The sequence below is a fragment of the Triplophysa dalaica genome, chromosome 13 (genome assembly GCF_015846415.1).
Source record: "Triplophysa dalaica isolate WHDGS20190420 chromosome 13, ASM1584641v1, whole genome shotgun sequence".
Lineage (NCBI taxonomy): Eukaryota > Metazoa > Chordata > Actinopteri > Cypriniformes > Nemacheilidae > Triplophysa > Triplophysa dalaica.
Window position 1 is genome coordinate 22,219,887 of NC_079554.1, and position 25,785 is coordinate 22,245,671.

A 25,785-nucleotide genomic window follows, 5' to 3' on the forward strand; every position below is an offset into this window, starting at 1 on the left:
GCGCAGACCAATCAGCGAATGGCGTCGAAGTATCGCGAGAGCGATTCAAAAGCCCACTTTCTTTCATTGCTCTCGCGATACTTGATGTCATATGCTGATCGGTCTGTGCAGCGCCACATAAAGTCTACTTTCCACGGTGGGAATTCCCCACAGGGAGTGTCAAAATACTGGCCCGAGTCAAACCCGACGGAATCTCCTGTAATTCCTTACAGACACACATACACATCTGCTCTGTTTGGCAACCTTGGAATGTTAGGTCGCAATCCTTCAAATAAACAACACAAGTGACAACGCAAGTTTAACTCGGACTTTTGTGAGATTCCCAAATAACAGGCCTGTTGCATCCGACAACAGGTGTGGAGTTGTGGGGGAAAAAGTCAGATGATATTTTAGCTAATAATATTAACATTATCATGGATATAAAACGGCATTACTGAAGGTTGCTTGGACATAATTCATACATAAATGCGAATAACAAACCTGTTTGTTTGTGCATGTTTTTAAGTTGTGCAATATTTGAATTCAGTTTTACAAATAATTTTTGAAGTTTGTAATAGAAGGACTATGATTTAATACATTTTTCTTCAATTACGTCTTAACCAGTAAGAGAGTGTATAACCAGCAGGTGGCGCTGTACTGCCTGACCATAACCGGGTGTAATAGAATAGAAATGCTTTTTAATTATCATTATACGGCTGTACAACGAAAGTTTGCCTCTCACATTGAAAGTGCACATATACATACAAAACAAATGTACATTTAGCAAATGTAAACAATTATACTGAAGGTAAACAGTAGATAGCGCAAATGTGAAAGTTAAAGGTGCAGAATAACAAAAGTGCAAATGCAGCAGATAGGTACAGGACTGATTATATTAATAAATATAGAAAGTGGGAATAAAGAAATAATATTGAGTACAGTTTATTGCAGAGGTACAACAGTGAGTTAAAAGCCCTTATTGTCCTCACCATAATGTGAAAAATGATTTTGTTTTCTATTAAATGGAGTTTCGTTCTGAGATGGCACGAGAGTAAAACTGTTCAAGACTCTGGAGGTGCTTGTCTTGATGGATCTTTAGGGTCTTCCAGAGGGCAGCAGAGTAAAGAGGTGGTTGCCAGGCTGGGAAGAGTATTTTACTTATTATATAATGAATATTGACAGACATTTCAGATCATTTAAGAAGTATAACTGATAAAAGCGCAGGGACAAAGAAAAAAAGGCATTTAAAAAATATTTAACACATACAGCATGTGATTGCATGACGTCATTGTGCACATTATGCGTTTGGTTGATTTTTATATCTATTCTGTATAATTCTATACGATACCTTATTTAGGTATTGACGGAGTCAAGGTCACGGACAATCCTCCGCAGAGACGACTGTTAAAAACAACCTCTCTCTCTCTCTCTCTGTGTCTCTCTCCCTCTCTCTCTCTCCCCCTCTCTCTCTCTCTTTCTCTGTGTCTGTCTCTCTCTCTCTCTCTCTCTCTATCTTTCTCTCTCTCTCTCTCTCTCTCTCTCTCTCTCTCTCGCTCGCTGTTGTTGTTACCTGGATATCATCACTGATGTATGAGTCTGGATTCAGTCTCATTGTAATGCATACTGCGTTCATCTGGCCGCGTGAATCTTGATGATTTCTGTTTCGCGTGGGTCGCTTCTGTTATTTGTTATTCCTCGTAATGAAATGTTGTTCCGTTTTGTCCCGACGTGATGTAATGTTCACGTTTGGCGTTGATGCTCTTCACAGAGAGGATGCTGCCCCGCTGATCGTCATGTGGACCAGTGGAACACACATGGATGTGATGTGATGTTTTTCTCTCATCAGCATCTCCATCATGTCTCCAGCAGCACCCGTCACAGACAGCAGCGCGTCCGTTCTCCACGAGCACACGGACACTCCACGAGAAGAGGTGAGGTTCTGTGTGAAAGAAATAATAGTCTAACCTTCCACGTGATGTTCATTGTGTGCATGTTCACCTGAAGATCATTTCAACATAAATGGAAAATCTTTATTTTTCAAAGGATGTGTGAATGTTATCACGCACATCGGTCTATTATATGCAGCCTATTTTTTTCTCTCTTTGTAGCAATATATGAGTTTGTGCCAAACGTTTGGTGATCTGATTGTGATGTCGAACAGAAGTCGAGTGGATGTTATATTTAATACCACCAGAGTCTGACTCTTTTATGTCATGTTACTAAAATGACGAACTTTAAGCTTTAAAATAGTCTCAAAAGTGAAAGTGGGACATCTCCCAGACATGGAAGAACACTTCAGTGGACAGGTGTACATCTTCATTGTATGACGTTTACAGGTGCTTTTATTTCGCATTTGACTTTAGGGCTTCAACTTTCTTTTAAAAGATTACGGCCAAGCCTCATGTTTCATTGTTGTGATATTTCCCTCTGCATCATTATTATGCTTGTTTCGAAATGATGTGCATGGACGCTTCTGTTGAAATATAGGAGGAAAGGCCTAGTTTTCTGGCTGAAGTGTGAAACATTACATACATATTTAATAGCCATAAAGGCCATACTAAACAAATAAACTCAAGCTATAAAGGTCATTCATGTGCTTAACCAACCACACACTTTGAACACCTTGGCTGGGGTATTTTGGTTCATTCTGCTGTATGCAAAATCATTTCAGTTCGTAATTATTCCTGGAAGTCTTGCTTGAGTGGTCCACGTTTACACACTTGTTCAGCCAATCTTTCAAAGTTTTAAAACCCAAAATACAAACCTTTTAGTTTGCACATAGAGACTTGGATTATCTGTTATATTTCTTCAGCTAAATATGAAGGATGTTTCGCTTGAGGCTTTCTGGTGTGATTATTGAGTGTTTTCTCAAAGAGACTCGTGAACACGCGGAAGACACATCTGCTACATCTCAGGTGTCACTAATAAATATATAAATATATACTCTATGATGTCACCTATAGCATCACATCTTGAAACTTCCAGAATTCAGTGAATCAGAGCGCTTTCATTTATTCTCTCCATAGGGATTGACAATCTAAATAAACAGCCATGAACCAAACCACCCAAGTCAAAGAAGATCTCAGAATGCAGAATACCTCATTATCACAGAGGATCATGTGCATTTCCTATAAAAATGTGCAAATAAACAATAAGCGCATTGAGCCTGTAAAGTTGTGTTTACTGGTTGATACATTCAAATATTAGGCTTTGAGATCATCCGTGAGGCCTTAAGGTTCAGCACATCATTATGGAGAAATAACATCAAATATTTATTGTGGTATGCATGCTGTGTTAAGGGCACGAGACGATGATAAAAGCATAACACGTTTGTTTGTTTGTGGTCTTAGCTGTAAGTTGAAAGCACCTCTCACAACTGTATCACATCATGTTTATAATATTGTCTTATTTTTCAACTTTAAGTATACTGTGTTCCAGTAAGGTGTTTTCGTGGTTGAAATAAGTGTATTGAAGTAGATTTAAATGAATTTCAAAGATTATTATAAAGTATTTCTCTATCACATCTTGGAGAACAATTATTTACTTAACAGTATAAAGTTGGCGTATTCAAGTGTCATTTCTAAGAAGCATATTTCAAGTAGACCGAATGTAAACTTTCTTATTTGTTTAATGTGGGTATATAGATTGGTTATGTCGGTTGAATGAACCTCTCTTTGTTTTTTTCTCTTCACTGTGCAGCAGCGACCGGTGAAGGCGTCCTTGTGTAAATCTCTGTGTCGCGAGGCGCACTGGAAATGTCTTGTCCTCTCGCTCCTCATGTACTGCTGCATGATCGCCTTGACCTGGTGTCAGGTCACCAAGGTGACACGCGTGACCTTCGACAGCGCCTTTCAGACCAGATCCATGACGTACCACGACAGCCCCTGCGCCGACGGCTACATCTACATCCCGGTGGCCTTCCTCGTCATGCTCTACGTGGTCTACCTGCTGGAGTGTTGGCATTGTTGCTCGCGCAACAAACTTCAGTTTCAAGCCGACCTGGAGAGTGTGACGGAGCGCGTGAGACGCATGCAGCGAGCCACCCCTTGCATCTGGTGGAAGGCCATTAGTTACCACTACGTGCGGCGGACGCGTCAAGTGACCCGATACCGCAACGGCGACGCTTACACCACCACACAGGTGTACCACGAGAGAGTCAACACGCACGTGGCCGAGGCCGAGTTCGACTATGGGAACTGTGGGGCGAAGGACATTTCCAAGCGGTTAACGGGTTTGGAGCGGTTTCCAGTGACCAAACTACGCTTCACAAAGTGCTTTAGCTTCGCCAACGTGGAGTCGGAAAACTCCTACCTGACTCAACGGGCCAGGTTCTTCACGGAGAACGAGGGCCTGGACGATTACATGGAGGCGCGTGAAGGAATGCACCTCAAAAACGTGGAATTTAAAGAACACACCATCGCCTTCGCGGATCCGGATCACCTGCCATGGTACTCCACGCGGTGCATGTTCTGGACGGCTGCGGCGCTGACCCTTTCGTGGCCCCTGCGGGTGCTGACGGAGTACCGCACGGCACACCTTCACTACCACGTAGAGAAACTCTTCGGTTTTGACTACGTCGCCGTCACACCGTTGGACGAGAGGCCGTGTGGCCTCAGCATCCCGCGGGTCAACACCATAGACAGCACAGAACTCGAGTGGCACATCCGTTCAAACCAACAGTTAGTGCCCAGTTACTCAGAAGCCGTGCTCATGGATCTGGCACAGCAGTCCAGCCGAGACGCACTCTCATCGCGTGGAATTGGTTTCAGCGCCCACGGTCAGAACTGTGAGCGCTGCCATCGCTCCGTCAGCAGCTCTTCCATCTTCTCACGCAGCGCGCTGAGTGCTTGCAACAGTAGCGGCCGCTTCTCTCTTGGCCGTCTGTACGCTTCACGACGCAGCTGTCTTTGGCGTAGTGGCAGCAGTGGCCTGAACGATCCCGGCTGTCCGACAGAAAGCACACGTTGCCTGGCGGGTCGCTCTACCGCTGAGGAAAGCCCCCCCTCTCCTCCGGCCTACCAGGATGCGCTGTACTTCCCTGTACTGATCATACATCGCAATGAGGGCTGTCACGATCACCACACCCTTCACCATAACAGCACTTGCGTGGAGACTTCATTGTAGTCTTTGGGACGTTCTGATGCTTGAAATGACGGCTGATGGTGCACCTTTGCACTCTTGACTTTATTCAAAACGTACAAATGCAACATTTGTCCTCAAATCATTTCATTTCTGCCCGTTTGTTCAAATTTCCATGATATTCAGCTTCAACTGTGGCATCCCCCAAACGCCATTCTGCACTTAAAACACCAATTTGACATCACTGACTGTCTAATCTAATGAAACTGAAGAAAATTAACCCTTCTATTCTCTGCTTCCATCGCAAATCATTTGAAAAATATGCATCACGCATCTTTTTCTTTGATTGTTTAACAGCACAACAAACTAAATGCTCAACCCAAAGACATCGACTGTTTTCCAGACACAAATCAAGTCAATCGTATAAACATGTGCAAGTGATTTAATCATGCAAATCATATAAAAACAATAAACAAACTTTAAGGCCGGTCTACATGAAGAGTTTATTTCCAAAATTAGATAATATCATGTTTTTTATTGTGCATTACAATGAATATCACTCAAACTGCAGTTGGTTTGTTTTGATTTAAGCCAGGATATCAAAAAATACAGCTAACTAACACAATAAAAACATGATAACGTCATAAAAAACACGATTTTTGAAAACAAGTTCTCATTTTGGAAACAAACTATTTCCCTGTAATGTGGAGCTCGGATAGATTTAAAATGATAAACCTGAAGTATTAAGACACAAGTATTTAACAAGCACAGTTTCTGTTTGATCTCTATTTATGGCAACGTTGTGAATAATTTAGTACACACAGGCTTAACGGACACAACAAGTCCAAACCAAACACATCCTCTTTAAAATATTGAATCATTCTCTCCATATTTTAAATAGAAATGCTACTGTAACCCATTCCGGATGTTTTATTTTCCACAACTACCTCTCCTTTTCAACAAGCTGAAGTGCCTCAGATGTTTTTTTTGTTGACATTTTGCTTTATTACATTTTCTAAACCCTCTGGAAAGAAATAATGTCAGCAAGATTTTGAGCAGTCAGATCTCACGGGAGAACTGAAAATAAATCACCTCTAAAAGCTCAAATAAGCCACATGCTCAAGTGATCTTCAAAAGTTGGACATATAAATATAAATATTCCTATTCTGTCAAATCCAGAACCGATCGTCATAAAAACAAAGGCATACAGAAGTTATCCATCTCCTGCAGTTTATGTTAATCGGTTTTAAGAGAATTCATGTGTATAAAACATTGAGAAAGTAACAATGTAACACCTCACTGTTACTGTGTGACAGCACATGTAACCTCTGCGTGACCTCGGATGTATGATCCAACTGTAAATATTAATGTAAAAGAGTCTTAGTGATAGAAGAACTGAACAGTCTCTCAGATTGACCATAATGCAAAAAATGGACTATACAAAAATTTCATATTTCTTCTTTCTAAAAATGCACGCAGTTATTTCAGAACATGAAGGGAAAGTATTATAAAAGCTTCCTGGTGACGAAGAAAATCTGTTGTATGTCTTGATATGCTGAAACAAGAAACACTTTGTATTGTGAATAAACACTTATGTGTATGCTGAAATTTTTATTTTTAACAACATGACATGTTTGCAACCTGAAAATGTTGTCATTTTGACGTGTCTACAAATGTGTGCGTACAACACAGTATTGTTGAAAATACAAAATGCAGAAACAAATTATACGAGAACAGTTATATTCTTTTTTATGGCTGTCGAGAAATATTCCAGCGCCCAAATGTGACTTTTATTATGACATCGGAGGACGTTTTGTGCTGGAAACAGACCGGTTAGTAACCTGGCTTACGCAGTGATAAATGTCATATCTCATTCAGTCTTTAAACACCGATACTGTGGCAAATATCTCAAATCATAAACATGTTTAAATTGTCAAAATGAAAGGCAGAAAAGCATGTAAGTGGGTTTAGGATGTTTAATGAGCTGATGGATGTTGTGTGGCAGTGGGACTGTGATGATGTTTGTGGTTTTGATTGGCTCTCAGGGCCTGAGTGATGCAGAACTCACTCTCCTGATCTACATCGGTCAGCCGAATATCACACTCCACCAGACTGCTGTTGTGGGACATCCCTTCTTCCAGAACCTTCCCACCATCCTGCAAAAAGAAAAAGAACATCTCACAAACGGTCTACATCAGGATGACTCAGATCTGGTTCTGGAAGGCCACGGTCATGTAAAGTCTGAACAAACACACCCGAACAAGCTAACTGAGGTCTTGCGGAAAGTACACGCAGGGGCGTTGGATTTGGGTTGGAACTTAACTCTGTAGGGCCGGGGTTGAATAGCCCTGGTCTATATTTAGTAGTTTTATACTTCTGTATATTGTCTAGGCCTTCTGGTTTTTCTCTACAGCGGTCATTCTTTGGGTTTTAACCTTCTTAAATTCTTCTCAAAGCTGAGCTTTAGTTTGCACTACAAACACAACTACACAACACACATACAAACATTTTAATAGATCTGTAATAATCTATTTGAAAAAAAAAGCAAGATGTCCAAAGAAGTTGGACATTACTTCGGTCATTACTGTATTGTATTTTAATACTTTATTCAAAATGTCGCTTTACAGACATAACCGTTTATTCCACATCACAATACAGTGTTAATGTTGGCTAAAAACGTTTGAATATTGGACCTTTTACGGTCAACGGTATTTTCAATTGTGTATGTTTATAACACCATGCTTTGTAGTATATTCCCTTTGCAACAAATTACGAAAAAATGTGTATCGCATAATACGAGGGTGTTTCTATGGAAGTCACTGTAAATTTGACATCATTATCTCTCGCCGTTATATTTGTGGTAGTCTTCCATTCATCGCTATAGAAGTTTACCCATTCCATTATTCAACAGCCTATGAGCCCAAAACAATATAAATCAATTAAGAAAGTATAAAGGTTCAACAGCAATTAGACCTAAAAAATATTATTTTACGGCATTAGAAAATGTTCAAAATAAGCGGAACTACAACGATCGATCAGATTCTGACAGTGGAGTTTCTCAAGGTTAAACGTTCTGATAAGAATCATATCACATTCTGCAGATCCATTCAGAGGATTCGGGATCTAATGTTGCTTGTGACTCCTTCCTGCTGAAGTGGTGATTGTTTGAAATATGATTTGCCTTGAAATCAAACTGTGAGAGCCGGATAAATGCAGGAACCATTTGGATGATCCGTCCCAAGAGAGGGCTAATCCTCGTCCCACATGCTGTCCTGTAACACTCTTCTGAATAATTAAATGTGATCGACATCATTATATCATCTCTCTGACACCGAGTTAAACACTCGGCTGAGTAAAATCTGGGATCACGTCGGTCACTCACCACTCCCAGTCTGTTGTTGGCCAGGTTTAAGGTCTTCAGCGTGGAGTTCTGCACCAGCGCTTGAGACATCGCCACGGCCGTGGGTTCTGTCATCTCGTTTCCCTCCAGGTGAAGCTCCGTAAGCGTCTTGTTCTTCATCAGAGCCTGAGCGACAGCCTGACCCCCTTCGTCTGCGATACGGTTGAGTCTCAGGTTGAGGGACGTCAGCGTGGTGTTTCTGGCGAGAGCGTGAGCCAGCGCCTGAGCTCCCGGACCTCTGATCCGATTGTTGTACGCCGTGAGTTTCTGCAGCTTACTGCGGTTCAGAAGTTTGCCGACGGCTCTGGCTCCGCGCTCGCCAATGTGGTTATGCGACAGGTCGAGCTCCAGCAGAGACGGGTGATCCAGCAGGTGACTCACGAGGATGCAACACTTGTCATCATCCACTTTACTGCGACGGAGCCGGAACACCTGCCGTCAGAGAAGAAGAGCGTCACACACACTGTCAGATTTAACAGAACATGACATAATAACAGCGCGGGTGAGGATTGAACCTTTAAGCTCTTGCAGGACTTCAGGGCTTTTGCCAGACATTCACAGTCTCTGAAGGTGAACTCAAAGAGGTTCCACTCGAAGTTCATGCCGCAACCTTTCACCCCGTACGTCACATGAAGTTCTTCCAGGTTCACCAGTTTGTCAAGAAGAATGCCGAAATCGAAGTGATCCATGGAGGGTCCGTCGCTGCCCACGTCACTGGCGCAATCCGAGGCGTCGTCCTCGTCGAACCTCGACGGGTCTTTGATGGGCGGGAGCAACTGAGACACTTTCAGACGCGTCACGTAGTTTCGACACAGCGGCACGAGCTCCAGGACCGTCCTGATGTCTGTCACATCTGGGATGAAAAGCTCAACGACGCCTTCCAGGTGACGCTCGAAGAACATGCGCTTCCAGCTGTCGCCGTACGCGGTGACGTCAGCCGGACCCCAGCGCGCCTCCACGCGGCGTCTCCAGTAGCTCTCATCGGAGATAAGGTTTGCGCTGACAGTCAGAGGAAGGGATGGAGACAGACGCTCAAAAACATACGATTTATGACCGCCCGTGAGTTCATCCAGAATGGGCTTCTCTGCAAAATATGCAGTAAACCAACAGTAGAGAGTTTTATGTAAACAACAACACATAAACATCAGCGAACTGACAGACAGGATCTCCAGAACTTACCTTCAAAGTTCTTGACTATATGTTGAAGGCAGAGTGTTGTTAGTAAAGGAACTTCAGCTAAAGTCCATTCTGAATCTTCCGCGATGACGCTGCGCATTTTCCGGCGGTCAGCTGCGGTGTTTACGGTCCTCTGAGACATAAACCGCCAAAACCGCAATAACAATAAATGTATCGTTAGCTCTTTAATCGAAACTTCACCAACTTTTTATTTTCTTACTAATTATTTACAAACAAAATTCACGTTTACATTACTAACTAGTTAAAAAAAACATTTATTTGTGAAGTTATTAAAATAGTAACTGACAAGCGTTATGCAAAAGTTGACTTTCGGTTCCTCGTTAAAGTTTGGCGTTGCCATGGAGATGCACACTCGTGTCTCACTGCGTCACTCGCTGATGACGTATCTGACGGCTCTCAGCTCTTAGCTCAAGAATGTAAAAAATACGATTAATGTGAACTAGAAATCACAGACAAAATATAAAGAATAATACTATTGAAATGACAAAGAGTATGAAAATATATTTACTACCGTTCGAAAGTTTACATTTATAAAAAATAAACCACGATTTTATTATTGGTGAAATAACAGGTTTTGGTGGCTCGATTAACATTGATTTACTAAATGTTTTTTACAAAAAAATAACAATAGAAACACTATAAATATATATTTTATTGTGCAACACTATGGTTACTGGTTACCATGGTTTTACTATAGTAACCATGTCTTTTTTTATGATATGATAATTGTATGTTTTGTAAAAGTAGAGTCCAGGCTATTTCAAAAACATATGATCAATCTGTTTTAGTTTTGCGGTGAAAAATATTATGTTATTGGCACGATTATTTTATGTTTAACTGTGCAGGCGACACACAACAGCCTAGAAACCATTTAGCAATGCCCTGGCAATACTTTATACACTGTATTGCCCGGGCAATGTAAAAATCCAGTTAAATTGTTCCTGGTACCTGGTAAATAGTCCACTTTGTGAAAGTCGTGACCTGAGCACAGTCTGACTTCACCCACAGTCGTTTAACTCAAATGTCCTGAGAGCAAAGACTCATCAGAGATGAGAAGTTAAGCGACACAGCCAGTATATGTCTGGGGGACCCGTCAGTGTCTGTTCGTGTAATCACCTGACAGACACACAAGTCTGTTTAAAGACCGTAATGACACCAAAGCGGTTTAATGACCTACATTTACAGTCAGGTCCAGCCCTTAGCTTCACTTAAAGGAATGGTTTACCTAAAATGAGATTTCTGTCATCCATTACTCCCCTTATGTCATTACACAACTGAGTTTCTTTCTTTCTTAAGCAGAACACAAAAAAATATATTTTGAAGAATGTTGATAAAAAAAACACTGAACTACATTGACTTCCATTATATGAACAAAAAAACACTGGGACAGTTCTCGTAATATCTTATTTTGTGTTACACTGAACAAAGCGTTACAAATAGTTTTAGTGACACTATGGTTACAGAAATGTTTGTGTAGTCAGATTCAGGGATTTCTGTCTAGATTCTAAAACACTGACTTGTTACAAGTACCTGGAAATGAGAGCCAAGGACCCACAGAGAGATTGTGTCAGAGATGAACACTGCTTCTATTCAAACTCTGTCAAAACAGTTAAAAGAGAGCAGATTGAAATTCCCAATGTCTCTTCTTTCATGTCTCACTACTGCCCTCTTGTGTCCAACACTGAACCATCCTCATTAAAAGTCGGGATAGAGTGATTTGAGATACGTTTTGTTTTATTGGCCTATAACATACAGATATAGTTCAGAAATGAATTCGTAAATCGCTATTAAAACATACAACGGCAAAAACAATGACAAAGTTGCTTTATTTAAAGAAAACCCCCTTAATAATTATAATACTGTGACCTACAAACATAAAAATAAGATGGCCAAAGAAAATGGAACAGACAAGCTGTGCATGTGTTGTTCATACATAAGAGTCTGTTTATTTCTCAAACATAATCGTCATCCTCCTCCTCCTCAGTCCAGGATGTGTCTTCATCACTATGGTAACGCACCAGTGAGGAGTCCGACTCCGAGGGGGTTCCGAGCATGGAGCCGTCGCTCAGTATGGATGTGTCACTGCTGCTGTCGTCGTGGATCACGACCACGGCGGGAGACACGCTTGGCGTCTGACCTGACAACACAATTTACAGGATGCGTCTCAGGCCCTGTGGCATAAAAGTTCCACATCCCCCCGACCAACTCATCTCAGTTGATCATGTGACCCCACCTATAGACAAGCAGCCGATAATGTGCTGAATGTTACACACCTCTCACCTTTCCTCTCGCGGATCAACGTCAGGCGTCTCTCCCTCATGTCCGCGCTCAGATTTTCCACCATGCGGTCGATGCAGTTGTCCAGAACCAGCGAGCGTGTCTGAGACGTGATGTTCTGCCAACACATGGGACATTTGTCCTTGCGCTTTCTCCACTCTCGGATGCAGTGCTGACAGAAGCTGTGGGCGCAGTTCAGTGTCACGGACTGACGGGGTAAAAGGTCAACACAATGACGTTTAGATCAGGTGCTCTTTGAAGGGAACTTTTACATTCTTCAGTGTGGAACACAGTACCTCAATGAAGAGCTCTGAACAGATACTGCACTGTAGTTCACTCTCCAGCACTTCTGTCATCTGTGTGACCACTTCATCCTTCTGGGCTTTGGCCTTCTCTTTCTCCTCCTGAGTGTGAAGAAGCAAGAATAAACCACAGAAAATGTTTTTATACCATATGTTTCGTGCATATTCATTCTGGTCACCGATAAGAATTGAAGTAACTGTAAAAACAGTACTTTGTTATATAAACTGTTCTATTATCCAGCATGCTTATGACTAGAATGTTTTGGGTTGTGCTAGATTTTCCATACTTTTGTTACTTCCAGCTCTTTGTCTTTGGCCTGAAGAACCTCTTTGAATCCTTCTCGAGCGTGTTTAAGCTCATCGATGACATTCCGGTGCTGTTAAAAAAAGAAAAACATTATAGTTACTTGTTTTTTTTTGGGCAAGTTGTATTTATGGGCTTTCTTGGGATTGGACAGTGAAGAGCTGACAGGTAAGTGCCGGGGACAGGGCAGCGGGATCGACAAACGACCATGCAAACCGGAAGTAGAAATCTTACCAAGAGGCTATCGGCACAGACGATTACTTATAATCGATCATATAATGATGATGCGTCTAGTTTCTCTTACCTCCTTTAAAGCTTCTTCGAGTTGTTTTTTCAAGCCCTCCTCATTCTGTTGTGCCTTCTCAAACTTGGGAAAGCAAGACGACGTTAATAAACACGACCGATATAACATTTCATATGAAGCATCTCAAAGCATTTGTAAATGTCCCCAGAGGTGTAACAGGAAAAACTTTGGGGGAAAAAAAACTTGCACAAGAGAAATTTATCTCATTGATATTTTATATAATAAATATAATATATAACTAATAGTTTGTTTTCTAACATGTAGCCGCCACAACATAGGACTCATGTACGGTTTATTTGTCAACTAAACGGCTGGCAGTATGTACGACCCATCACAATCACATACATCACAGGTTTGAATCAACCCTCAGTGCTTCTGGGTTCCTCACCTCCAGACGTCGCTCCTCCTCACAGAAAGATTCCTCCAAGCGCTCCATGCGTTTAAGCGCCTGCTCCTGCTGAGCTTTCAGCTGACCCCGCAACATCTTCAGCTGCCCCTGCAATTCATGCATCTCCCGCTCTCGTTCCGGTGTCTCCCGCTGCTGGCTCTCCAGCTCAGCCGCGCGCTTCTGCGTTTCCCCAACGCGGCCCTTCAGCGCCATGAGGTTCTTCTTGTACTGATGTACAGAAGCCAGCTGATGACTGCTTTCCTTGGACCCTTGCGAACTCCCAGCTTTATCGCGGGATCTGTCTTCATTTGAAATCCTAGACGAGCATTTCTCAGTGGCTCTGCGTTCCACAGACGGACAGGGCTGGGCACGCGACTTATCCGGCCAAGAGCACCTGTACAGCTTGGATTTGGAATGCTGCGTCGGGCAAGATTCCGACTCCTCTCCGTCGAACTTCCGCTTAGAGATTTTGAGTTTCAGGCCTGAGGAGGTAGAACTGGGTTCTTTGGAGGGATTTCCAGACAGGAACGGCTTTACTTCACTGAAAGGGCGCTGGACAAGGAGGTAATCGAACTCTACAGGGTTGCCATCCAGAGGGACCCCGAGTCTCACCGAATCACCCTGCTGGAGTATAAAGGGCTGTCCCGGAGCAATCCGAGTTCCATTTACCCACACACCATTCAGACTCTGAGTGAAAAGACAAAAACACAACACAAAACATTAGAACTCCATATCAGAGCACATGATTACAGATGCTGGGCTCCACAAATAAGATAACACAACTCAAATGATTTACAATATTTTTAAATGCATGCCTGACAAAATATGTTTCAGACAGACTTCATTTTGTTTTGGCAAGTATTATAAACCAAGTTCAAAATACATACTCGATGTCACTCACACAAATGGGTTTGATATATCAGCTACAACCATTCTTCATCTCTAATAGACAGACAGGTAAACAGACAGACATTAACTTCACCTTATTATCTGTCACTGTCCACTGTCTGTCGTCATTCTGTTTAAACATACAGTGATTCCTGGAGATCATAAGTGGACAGCATGCTGACAGAATCTGATGGCTCACATTTAATCCACGACCAACAGACACCTGATGGTAAACAAAATACACACATTTCGTTTAATGCACGTGAAGCACCTGTGAAACTATATTGCTCTTTTATTACAGTTATAACGATAGAATTTACATTTAACTCTGAGTGACGATGTAGCAGATATTTCGCCATTATAATGTAGTGAAAACGAGACTTTTAAAGCGCAGTACGGGCTCTATCATCAATGCTATTCTGTGTTGTTTTGATTCAGATTTCCTCACAGACAAACAATCCACTGGATAGTTGGAATCATTTTAGGGTGCATTACGACACCTGTGTGTTTACACTCATGTAAATAACAGATAAATAAAAGCAGTTCGTTCTGTAAACATGCACCTCTGAGTCCTCGTGCAAAAGCAGCCAGTCACAATCTCTCCCCACGCGCTGCAAACACCACACTTTGTCTTTCCCGCAGCTCTCTTCCTCGGTGTTTATTAAGGAAGGAGCCTCTTCGGTCTGCTCCATCATTTCTGCGCCATGACAAAAGTTAGCTGAGTGTTTTTATTGTGCGTTTTCCGCCATGAACCAACTCAGCAGGTTTTTTTCGACTTCTTGTGGCGCTGCGCAGACTTGCCGCCGCATGACATTGAAGTATCGGGAGACCGATGCGTAGGCACGGAACGCACACCTAATTTAGACTGGCTCTCGCGATACTTTGACGTCGACCGGCTGCGCAGCGCTACATAAGGTTGAACAGACCAGAGGGTTTCTGCTCGACGTGCTCGCCCGTGTCATGTGACGCTCAGCGGAGGCTCTGATTGGATGTTTCTAGTGACGCATAGCGGCTGACTGGTTGCGTGTTTCCGAGTTGGTGTGTTTGTGTAGGAAACAATTTTAATATTTTGAATTTGTAACTTTAGAATTAGCAATTCTTAGAAGTAGCAAGTGACAAAGAAGTCGATTTCGAACGCGGCTGTCCTTATTAAAAATAAATAATCGTGGCTGAATCTCAAAAAATTGTGATTGGTTAATCCTGTTCAGCGATGTGAAATGTTACAGCTGTCACGTGTGAATCTATGCGCGATGCTGTACAGAGATAAAAGGCTCGTTCGACTTGATTGGGGGCGGAAGGTCCGACAGGCGGGTGACATCAAAGTATCGCGAGAGCGATTCTAAAGCAGGTTTTTTAATCGCTCTCGCGGTATTTTGATGTCAAGTCGAACAAGCCTCGTGTCTTGGTTTTTATCTTCTCTTTTATTCTCTAGATACCAAAATAAGTTTATTTAATTGTAAATAGTTATATCCTAAGACTCTAATCTAATAATATTGTTAATACAATAACTATTCACTATTCAGACCATCTCTAATAGATAAATATTCGAATTAAATTGTACATTTTCACATATTTTTCTTCAATTTCATAGATAAAAAGTCTTACAATCACATCAACAAATAATATAACATAATGTAAACTGAGTATGCCCCTTAAATTTCGCTCATTATCTTATCTAGCAGCCATCTCATGTGGTTCACTGAACTAACAGACCAACAGAAAATAACTTCTAAAGATACACAGAAGTCCGCTGTATGATCAAAAATCATAACAAATCTTCATTCATCATCATGACAAGTCAAGCACATCTGTTCAAACATGGTTCCAGGCTTTAAAAAAAGACAGACACAGAAATTATACACTTCATGTTATATTATTTACAAACTACAGTCTTAAAATGCCATTTAAAGTGACAGAATTATGCTTGTGAAACACCCACAAGTAGAGAATCAGATAAGAAATGAATTTAAAATCCCTAAGGATTAAAAGGATTATCCCTTTAAGATTCCCCAAATCAGACAGCGAACAAGAAATAACAATATTTTTATCATTTTTGAATGAACAACAGTGTTGGTCCATCAGTACACAGATGTGACACAGTTTAAACTTCATTTGCCTCAATGACAAATGATTCTTCGGCTCAAAGCTTCAAGAAGACATTTGAATATGGCTTGTATGGTGATGCTATCATCATCTGTTTTAGGAAAAAACTAAAGCTATTATATCATACCCGTACGTAACATTAAAATAGCAAACAATCTCTCTTTCTCTCACACAGAAACATTCACATGTGCAGATATCGCTCGATAAAAGCAAGTATTTTAGATCATTTTCCACAAATGAATCAAGTTTGGTAACTCATTTGAGGATGTCAGTTTTTCCTCCTTAAAATATGACGGAAACCACAGAGAGGACACAGAAGGGAAACAGACTTCCCTTCCGATCATAAAAAAAACATATGTCACAAAAAAATAAAGGCAACATTGTATGCTTTCAAACAAGGCACACAGGTGAATATTATTTTCTAGCTCAACATCAAGACTGTAAATATAACATTTGACTCTTAGGAATGAAGCGCTGATTGTTTTGCTTGACCCGAATGTCCCGCAAAATGCAGGAAAACAAAAACAAATGCAAACAATTCTCAGTAATGATGGGTGCATTTCTGGAATCCATCTGCATTATTCAAAAGCACATATAAGCTTTAAACATACATAAAACTGAGTGGTAAACTGCATTTCTGTGTGACCATTCGTGTTTTATAAGTTATTAGACAACAGAGAAACTAAAAGGTCTAAACAATGAATCATCACCTGCTTGTTTGTGAAAGAAATAAAATACAAATAAGAAAAAGTGGGACAGCGAAGCAGGAACATAATGCAAATATCTATATGGAAATGATTGAATGTTATTTCTAAGGCACAATTAAATTAAGCAATGACCTAGGGGAGTCTCAAATCTACAAACCACCAAAACCATCCGGACAAAATAAAAACAAGTAAACAACAATTTTGATGTTTCCCATTAGAAACTGCTATAGGAGCGGAAGACACTGTTACATTTACACTGTGGTTGTTAAATGTGTTTATAGCTCAAGTTTTGCTAAAAAAAGGCATAAACAATAAGCCAGGTCTGGATACATTATTCTTTCGTTTCTTTTCTTTTTCATTCATTTTCTTTTCTTTCTATAGTCTAAAAATCCTTTTGTGAAGGTTCTGCCAAAAATGCTCATCGTTGAGAACCCACTTTATTATTTTCACGGAATAATATCCAGATCTTGTTTATTGTATTATGAGAAAATGCACTGCAATGCGTTCAGTCTAAATAGTGCGATTGAACAAACTCACAAGTCTGCTGAAGAGAAATCAATGCACAAAATGAACTCTGAACACATCACAGATTACAACAGTCTCAAGCGAGTGGTGAAGTTGTGATTTGCTTGCGTTTGCATGAATCTCACGTGTTCCAAGTCATTTCCATCCCAACACCAACTAAAAAAGAAAAGTTATTTTTCAGGACCAATGTTGTGATATTATTTCCATAGCATCTATCCATCTCTTCTTAAAAACACGCACAAACACAAGCATAAAATGACCCGATGGCATGGAAAGTCAGGCTTCATCTGGTTTCAGGGGATCAAATCTGACCTGACCGTGTTTTCATGACAAACACAAAGTCAAACGTTACAGCTCCGTAATTTTCCTCTTTTTGGTGGAAGCAAAGTTTACAGTTGCCCTGATGTTCTGAATGGCACTTGTGATTTAAACATTAACCCCAGCTCACAGTCGAGCAGCGTAATTGATGCAGAGCGCGTGGTCACGCACGTCCCCCCAGCCTCCATTCTTCACATGAGGTTGATGGTCAGCCGGAGATTGAGCCTTGATGGCGAGCTGTGGAACAAAAAGCGCGGATTCGGTTTCTTTGAGGGCTTCGGCCACCCTCTGCTGAGCCACCTCGGGCCGGCACTCGTCTTTCTGATGCAGGCCGCAATCTCCCGTGTGAAGGACCCGACTCCCAAGAGCCACCAGAACCTTGAGAGGCTTGGAGATGCACGTGCCAGACAGATTCTGCAGCGTCCAGTCCCAGTTGTAATCATCGTAGGTGCAGAACTCCTTGTTGCATCCCATCAGTTTGTAGTAGAGCTCTCTGGAGATGCCCGTTCCCATGTTGTGCTTGGTCGACATCCAGCCCGCCGTCTCCGTTTTGGAGGAAAGCTCGCGGAAGTCAGCCGTGCCTTTGTGGTTGCCCAGCGCGAGGACGTCGCAGTCCGCGCAGTCGATTTTCCTGAGTTCCACCATGGCGTGGAAGAAGTGATGAAAGTCTGGGAGAAGGTAGTTGTCCTCCTCGAGGAACACCACAAATCTTTTGTACCCCTGAAGGACCTTCACCCGCTCGAACACGAAATGCAGCTTCCACCACCAGTGATGTTTAGTCTGCGTGATGGACGCTTCCCTGTAGTGTCCATACGAGTCCGGGTGCTCCGCGTTTAAGCAGCCCGCCCGGAGAGCGTCCGCTTTAGAGATGTCCCTCGCACAATCTCGATGGTCCTGTCCCGGGAACTCGGAGGGATACAGTTGAGTGCTGTAGGGGAAAAATATCTGCAGAACTTTGCAGAAGGCGATTTCCTTCACCATCTGCGTAATCTGCTCGGAAAAGTAATCGTGACTGAATATCACGAGCGCTTTATCGATGCCTTTCACATTTTCCAGAGAGCGGATGAGCATTTGGAGGTAAGCCGGTCTGTTGTGCACCTGCACGGCGAGGACCATCTCCGGTTCCAACGGGAAGCGCTCCGCGTTCTGAATCAACTGTTTGAAGTTGCTGTCATACACTGAAGTGCGCATACTAATGATGGTGCCGTAGTCGAACTTAGCCGTCTCCGTGACCCCCTCCACACTCCCGACCACTTTAGCCCCGAACATGACGTATAACAACGTCAACAAGACGGCGAGGAGGGCGACGACCGCAATAAAGTTCTTTTTCAACAGTCGGAATCTCATGTTTTAGTGTTTCATGTGCCGTGGTGTGCGCGTTGTGCTCCGGATCGTTCCCGTTACGCGCGGGCATCTGTCAAGAGAACTTCAGCAGTTAGTTTTGATCGTTCCGCGAGCGCGAGAGAGACTGACACTTTGATATGCTGTAAATATGGAGATTAGTGAAGAAAACGACTCACCGGATAAAGTGTCATGTGCGGTGAAGTTGAAACCAGGAAGAGAAACAAATGAGATCGCGAGGAGGTGTCTACTGCTGACGTGTACTTACAGCCAACAGGAACACACGCGCCTCCTTGACGACACTACCGCGCGCGCTCGCCCTCACACAGAAAACGAGTAAAACGACTATTAGTTAGTCAAACTAGTAACAACTTACTATGATAATTAAGTATACATCAGTCAAATAATCGAGCATGACGTTTAACATGATTTAAAAAGCATCATTCTTCAAATCAAATGTAATTTGTGCTATTATAAATCTATATGCTCATATTTAAAATAAGGAGTCAATGTTATATTTGCATGAATACATTAATAAACATAGATCCCATGTAATTGTTTAATTTTTTTGCAACTTGAAATATGAACATAACATGTTTATTTCAAATATACTGTATTAAATATATTTTATTTATATATGGTGAACATGAGCTCATAGAGTTCATGAATGAAGCCCAACTAAAACTTGTAAAACAGCTTTTGTGATCGAAACTGGTTCAGTGGAGAAAACTGGATTTTCAACTCTTTTGTTGATGGTTCTCACATATCACCTCTAGATGGCAAAAGAGCAGCAACATATTATAGGATAAACCCATTTACGTCATTTAATTGAAGTAAGGACTAAACCTTCATGTAATTCAATATCTGTGTTTGAGGGAAACACCCCTGTGATCAAATCCTTTTTTAATGAGCAAGAATGCATGAGTTCAATGAACACGCAGACCCAGACACCAGAGACAAAGTATTATAAGACCTGGAATGGATATCCTGGTATAAAGTCATTTTAAACCTTTCTGATTAATAAAGGCCTACAAATACTTATTGCACCCGGCGATTGCATGGTACGCATGTCCAAGTCAAAATGTATCAATAACAGTTTTAACAAGTTCAGTTTGATTTTCAAGAAATTACAAACACAGAAGTCATATTTTGACCATGTGCCGTGTAGTTCAGAGCATATAGAAGGCCATATTAAAGGTCATAGTGTCAAGCAGAGAACAGCAGTGATGTAATGACTCTTTCTGGTCATGTGATCATAGAGCACCAGTCAGACACAGACACAGATACACCAGAAGCTTCTTTCAGTTGTGAGAGTTTATACCTGTCACCGGGAAACAAAACTTTTCTACAGATACGTTTCCTCGTTGGCTTTAGTTCTGCTTTTAAAGTTCACAAAAAAATATTTCTCTCTTTAGAACACACACACATTTACAAGCAAAAAACATGGAGACATACATGTGATTTAAATGAGAACAAGCTGAGGATGATGGACTACAGCCAACAGAGCAGATAACTCATAATAACCCCAAAACAAATGTCCATTCTGTTGACTTATGAGAAGAGAATGTGGAAATAGTCATTAACCATACTTTGACTCTCTTTGTCTCTCACTCACGTACGCACGAACACACACACACACACACACACACACACACAGAAGAGATGTCAACAATGTTAAACTATTTTTGTTGTCTAAAGCAATTTTAGGAGAAACATCTAAGTTGAAATTTAAATGAAACACAACTAAATATTTGATTCTGAAACCTCATGTCTCCATATTTTATGTTTTTTCCTCCCTAAATCATAATTATCAGTCATCCTTTATGCTTATCACTTTGTTTTACTAAATATCTCACATATTGAAAGTATTAAAAAGTGCATGTCAAGTATGAAAAACAGCGAATTTGGACATCTGAGATTTCAAAAGAACAGCGACGACATCAAATTTCATGTTCTGGCAAAAGTTCATGATATAACTGCAGTCGGCACGTTTACATGGGTTACGTAAGTCTGAATCTTCTCTTAAATGAAGTTTTATTCAGTTCGATATCTTATCTCTGCTTTTTTGGGGAACTCCTACGTATGGAAGCCCGTTTCCGCCAGGGTTGGGAATTTTTTTTAGAATTAGTAAGTCATAATAATGACTTAGTATCTCATAATAATGACTTAGTATATCATAATAATGAGATACTAAGTCGAAATTTCGACTTACTAAGTCATAATAATGAGATACTTGGTCGAAATTTCGACTTACTAAGTCATAATAATGAGATACTAAGTCGAAATTTCATAATAATGACTTAGTATATCATAATAATGAGATACTTGGTCGAAATTTCGACTTACTAAGTCATAATAATGAGATACTAAGTCGAAATTTCATAATAATGACTTAGTATCTCATAATAATGAGATACTAAGTCGAAATTTCGACTTACTAAGTCATAATAATGAGATACTAAGTCGAAATTTCGACTTAGTATCTCATTATTATGACTTACTAAGTCATTATTTCGACTTAGTATCTCATTATTATGATTTACTAATTCAAAAAAAATCCCAACCCTGGCGGAAACGGGCTTCCATACCTACGAAGTCTGGCTGCATTTGTGAATTTTTTGCAATATTGTCCTGACAGCATGTCAAAACAGCCAGACTTTAATAACAACACGTCAGCGACAATGTCTGTGAGATTACAGTGTTTTAGTTCAAAGTATAAAGTTATGAGGGCTGAAGATGGATGCTTATAGTCAAACTGAAAGCAAGCAGAAAAGTATCTGTGTTTTACAATATACGGGCTTAAATTACAACAACAGCTCACGTTACAAAAACCTCTGATTGCCAAAACATGTTAACTGTGAGCACTTAACATTCACATTTCCCGTCTTTTCAGCGCGCAAATAGGGAGCGATGCGCACACTTTTCTAGGCGCGTCGTCGCCGAATCGCGATGGATAGTCCTATATTCGACTGCACAGACACAGTTCTTTTTTATGCTTGTAAAAAAGGAAGAATGATATGGTTCTTTAACTGATTGGTTCTTTGTGGAACCAAAAATGGTTCTTATGGCATTGCTGTGAAGAACCTTTGATGCACCTTGTAACACATGCAAATTACTGCAGAACCAGCAAATGCATCTTCACAGATATCAGGCTTTGCAATAACAGTGTTCATTTATCAGACAGAGTCCATAATCTTGTCCTGCCGCCAAACATCTGTTCTCCATCAGCGCTCAGAAACATTGCTTTCGGCGGAAAGTAAAACACGTGTGATGAGAAGCAAATGAAAAAACGGTTCATTCCCTCCGTGTTCTCTGGTGTTGTGACATAAGTGATTCTTCACTGTTTGTGTTTATGTAATAGGGCACATTGACGTGCCATGAGAGAACCTGCGGTGACAAGAACCATCTGACAACAACACCACGTACTGTTTGGGTGGAGATTTCATCTGGTTGCCACGCGAGCACAAAAACAGAGATTTCTAACAAGATGTTGCTGATGTTTTCTGCACAGTTTATGAAATGACACGACACTCATTTGGGGAATTTATTTTGTTACAGCAGATGATCTATTTATAATGCACTACAAAAGAGATCCCAAATGATCTCCAAAATATGTCCCAGCAGAGCTGCTAAAGTAAGAAGTCTGTTTTCAACAACAGCCGATCTGCTGGATTCAATAAAGTAATAAGTTACTCCAGACCAAGTGTTTTTACCCATGAATGAAGGCTGTTCTTCTAAACAATCACATACAGCCTCAGGCAGCTTCCACTGGCAGGAGAAGTGAACATTATATATCACACTTACAAATGTATACTGAACCCAAAGATTACAAAGACTGGAGGATAATAAGAGCATCCAGACCACATGTTGGATGAAAAAAATTCCACGGGACACATTCAACATTCCGATCATGTCAGAGATGCGGGAGTCTGGAGGCCCGTGCACCCTTTCAATTTGCTCTCTCCCAGAACCTACTGAACTCTGAGGTTTTACGTACCACCCTAACCTCATAAGATGCAAGACCTCAGTGACAAAATGTGGGACAATACACTTAAAACAAACACAATATTAGATGTTGTCAGTTGTCATTCACATCAGCATGGTTTGATAAAGTGCCACGATATGACGATGAAACACAAAGCTTGCTTTTAAAAGTGTCACTGCCGAGCATTTAGTTGTTATTTTATCTTTCATTTATCGCTTTCAGGACTGAATAAGTGCGTCCAAGTGACTCAAACCCATTGCTAGAAGAAAAATAAAGTAAAATCCACAAGCGTCACAAGTTACTAATGGAAAATTGAGAAACTTCTTAAAGTGAGCGTTGATGTAAAACAGGAACAGGTGGTTTTCTTAATTCCGTGTTTATTCTTCCTCTTGCAAAGCAGTGAATATATGATGAGTAACAACAGCTGGATTACTGTCTGTCATCATGTTTTGGGTTTGTCTGATTTATTGTTCTTCAGCGTGAACATCCATATCCTCTCCGGTTGTCACCAGACATCTGCTCCTCCGGGAAGGTTTCTCACCAGATCATTTCAGATGTGAACGCTTCAGAGATGATGTCTCAGCTCAGATGTTCCTCCACAACAAACTCAATCACTTCTGCTATGAGATGAGAGTTATTGGGAAAATTTGTACACAAATGAACCCAAAGAATTGTGTCACTTTACGTTTATACATACTACAAAGTAATATTTATTTTAACTTTCTCACAATTTGATTAAATAATCATTGAAAATATTATATATTGTCTTCAAAATATTCCACTTACTTTTGATCTAACTTAATGAATGGGTCTTGATGTATACAGTGTTGGGTAAGTTTCTCTAAAAGTAATTAATACCTAGTTACTAATTACATATTTAATAGTGTCATGAAATTACTGTACAAATGACTCTCTCCAAAAAGTATTTAATTACTTAAGACTAATAACTTTCTATATCCTATATCAACCTTGATCAGTTAAGTGATTTAAGGATAGACATGAAACTGCTCTTTTAATTAATTCAAATAAATAAATAATACTAAACTACATAAATTACTCTTATTTACTGACCAAAGTATTACAAATGTTAGAATAATATATTTAAGCACAGATTTTAAAGTCAGACTTAATTTTGATGTCAATTCCACTATTGCGAACACATATATTACACAGAATTTAGTTTAATTAGTTCAATAGTAACTGTAATTAAATTACAGAGAAATAAGAGTAATCCCTTACTTTACTTTTTCAAGGGAAAAGTAATTAAATTACAGTAACTAATTACTTAGTATCTAGTTACACCAAACACAGGATATATCCAAAATAAACAGAAAATCTGTGCATCAAAGTTTTGCATAATGTCAGTTTTTATTTGTTAAATTTCAATGATGACAGAATTGTCATTTTCAGGAAAATAATCTGTGTAAAAAACTTTTTACTTTTACTCAAGTGTGACACTTTTGAGAAAACACTTGCCACAGAACTCATATTGTACCTTCTGAACATGTCTCTGGATGTTGTTGGGAGTCGGGTGAAGGCTCCTGAGGAAGCAGAAGTCTCTTTCTGTTGAGGAAATGTCCGTTTATCACATTGTGTTGAGTGTATGGCCGAACATGATGAGTTTATATTCGCTGTTTTTGGAAACCGCACGAAATCCATGACGATCCCTGCCCACAGCGACCCTGATCTGCAGCTACGAGAAAAACAAAAATACCTGAACATGTGTTGATGTCTGACATGCTGATGACAAAAACTGCCTTCGGTTCATACCAACATCCACTGCCAAATGACCTATGACATTCATGGAAAATAGAAAATCATACTTTGAAAAAAGCCTTGCCATCATTTTTATGCAACACAAACAGTTACATTCAAAAAGTTGAATACTTAAGGTTATGGATTTTTTCCACAAATATAGACTTTAATGCACATTCAACATTTGAAGTACTGTTTAAAAGAACAACAAATCAAAACAAGTGATTCAATAAATCACTTTAAAATACATATATAAAAATATTCACTTATTTAATATTTTTGTTTGTCTGTCTATCACAAAGTCTTGATCACAATGTTTTTCAAGACAGAAGTTCATGCTATTTCACTAAATGTGTATACATTTACACATAATGTGTTTAAACAACCATTGAGCTGCAAATGAACTCAAAGCATCTCCAATTGAGAGCAAAAATGATTTTCAGTGCAAATACATCATTCAAAACAATAGCTTGGCCGAGCCATGTGTGCAAATCCTGCAAAATAATTCATGCTTAAAATAAAACTATGGTCTCAAAGCTCAGTGCAGCACATGATAAATATAGAAAACTATTGTCATTTTCTAGAAGCTTTGCAAGTCAACGAGGTCTCATTAGAAACACTCAAGGTCTCCAGCATTCATGAGAGCAGGTGACTAAAAATATCACATTAGTTTTCAATGGCAACACATGTGCCAAACAAGAAACAGGAAGAGTCTGTTTCTAATGAGAATGTATGGATGTATTGTATATCGGTGAAAATTTAACTGCGCAGTGAAGTCTAGAGGGAGACACATTTGAGCAGAGTCCAACATAAATGTTTTACAAAGCCGAATGATAGCGGGTGAAAGTTGAGTCGTGATAAAAACACTTTAGGCATTATACAAACTTCTCTACGGGTTGAACAAAAACTTTTTCAAACCAACTGCTTCATTAA

The 25,785-nt window shown here is 40.4% G+C and overlaps 4 protein-coding genes across 7 annotated transcripts; 1 reads left to right on the forward strand and 3 right to left on the reverse strand.

Moving 5' to 3' along the window:
- The first annotated feature begins 1,166 nt into the window (after positions 1–1,166).
- On the forward strand, positions 1,167–6,867 carry tmem151ba (transmembrane protein 151Ba). Of its 2 annotated transcripts, XM_056765195.1 has the most exons (3): positions 1,167–1,646; positions 1,748–1,910; positions 3,679–6,867. In XM_056765195.1, the coding sequence occupies exons 2-3, from the start codon at positions 1,836–1,838 to the stop codon at positions 5,101–5,103; spliced, it is 1,500 nt and encodes a 499-aa protein (XP_056621173.1). In that variant the 5' UTR covers positions 1,167–1,646; positions 1,748–1,835; the 3' UTR covers positions 5,104–6,867. The 2 variants fall into 2 exon arrangements, with proteins under 2 accessions (XP_056621173.1, XP_056621172.1); XM_056765194.1 differs by having other exon boundaries at positions 1,167–1,910.
- Positions 6,868–7,020: 153 nt separating this feature from the next.
- Positions 7,021–10,048, reverse strand: tcte1 (t-complex-associated-testis-expressed 1). 2 transcript variants are annotated; one of them, XM_056765198.1, is made up of 6 exons: positions 9,942–10,048; positions 9,638–9,767; positions 8,974–9,542; positions 8,441–8,890; positions 8,240–8,343; positions 7,021–7,214 (listed from the first exon to the last, which is right to left on the reverse strand). In XM_056765198.1, exons 1-6 carry the CDS (start codon positions 9,993–9,995, stop codon positions 7,145–7,147), a joined length of 1,377 nt encoding a protein of 458 aa, XP_056621176.1. In that variant the 5' UTR covers positions 9,996–10,048; the 3' UTR covers positions 7,021–7,144. The 2 variants fall into 2 exon arrangements, with proteins under 2 accessions (XP_056621176.1, XP_056621174.1); XM_056765196.1 differs by lacking the exon at positions 8,240–8,343.
- A 1,414-nt stretch (positions 10,049–11,462) lies between these two features.
- rnf8 (ring finger protein 8, E3 ubiquitin protein ligase) lies at positions 11,463–15,053 on the reverse strand. 2 transcript variants are annotated; one of them, XM_056764450.1, is made up of 8 exons: positions 14,682–15,053; positions 14,213–14,341; positions 13,231–13,917; positions 12,843–12,905; positions 12,522–12,611; positions 12,229–12,336; positions 11,936–12,140; positions 11,463–11,792 (listed from the first exon to the last, which is right to left on the reverse strand). In XM_056764450.1, the coding sequence occupies exons 1-8, from the start codon at positions 14,811–14,813 to the stop codon at positions 11,608–11,610; spliced, it is 1,599 nt and encodes a 532-aa protein (XP_056620428.1). In that variant the 5' UTR covers positions 14,814–15,053; the 3' UTR covers positions 11,463–11,607. The 2 variants fall into 2 exon arrangements, with proteins under 2 accessions (XP_056620428.1, XP_056620429.1); XM_056764451.1 differs by having other exon boundaries at positions 11,929–12,140.
- A 919-nt stretch (positions 15,054–15,972) lies between these two features.
- LOC130434878 (alpha-1,6-mannosyl-glycoprotein 2-beta-N-acetylglucosaminyltransferase) lies at positions 15,973–19,430 on the reverse strand. The gene is made up of 2 exons (XM_056765250.1): positions 19,292–19,430; positions 15,973–19,185 (listed from the first exon to the last, which is right to left on the reverse strand). Exon 2 carries the CDS (start codon positions 19,116–19,118, stop codon positions 17,898–17,900), a length of 1,221 nt encoding a protein of 406 aa, XP_056621228.1. The 5' UTR covers positions 19,119–19,185; positions 19,292–19,430; the 3' UTR covers positions 15,973–17,897.
- Between the last annotated feature and the right edge of the window lie 6,355 nt (positions 19,431–25,785).

What these genes read in the sequence shown, in the direction of transcription:
- rnf8 (XM_056764450.1), bottom strand. Translation starts at nt 14,813, where the DNA reads ATGATGGAGCAGACCGAAGAGGCTCCTTCCTTAATAAACACCGAGGAA. An exon ending in TCGAAGAAGCTTTAAAGGAG is followed by an intron (nt 12,612 to 12,842) that starts GTAAGAGAAACT and finishes TTTTTTTAACAG; the next exon opens with CACCGGAATGTCATCGATGA. An exon ending in GTTGATCCGCGAGAGGAAAG is followed by an intron (nt 11,793 to 11,935) that starts GTGAGAGGTGTG and finishes TTGTGTTGTCAG; the next exon opens with GTCAGACGCCAAGCGTGTCT.
- LOC130434878 (XM_056765250.1), bottom strand. Translation starts at nt 19,118, where the DNA reads ATGAGATTCCGACTGTTGAAAAAGAACTTTATTGCGGTCGTCGCCCTC.
- tmem151ba (XM_056765194.1), top strand. Translation starts at nt 1,836, where the DNA reads ATGTCTCCAGCAGCACCCGTCACAGACAGCAGCGCGTCCGTTCTCCAC. An exon ending in CGGACACTCCACGAGAAGAG is followed by an intron (nt 1,911 to 3,678) that starts GTGAGGTTCTGT and finishes TTCACTGTGCAG; the next exon opens with CAGCGACCGGTGAAGGCGTC.
- tcte1 (XM_056765196.1), bottom strand. Translation starts at nt 9,995, where the DNA reads ATGGCAACGCCAAACTTTAACGAGGAACCGAAAGTCAACTTTTGCATA. An exon ending in TATAGTCAAGAACTTTGAAG is followed by an intron (nt 9,543 to 9,637) that starts GTAAGTTCTGGA and finishes CATATTTTGCAG; the next exon opens with AGAAGCCCATTCTGGATGAA. An exon ending in AGTCCTGCAAGAGCTTAAAG is followed by an intron (nt 8,891 to 8,973) that starts GTTCAATCCTCA and finishes CTCTGACGGCAG; the next exon opens with GTGTTCCGGCTCCGTCGCAG.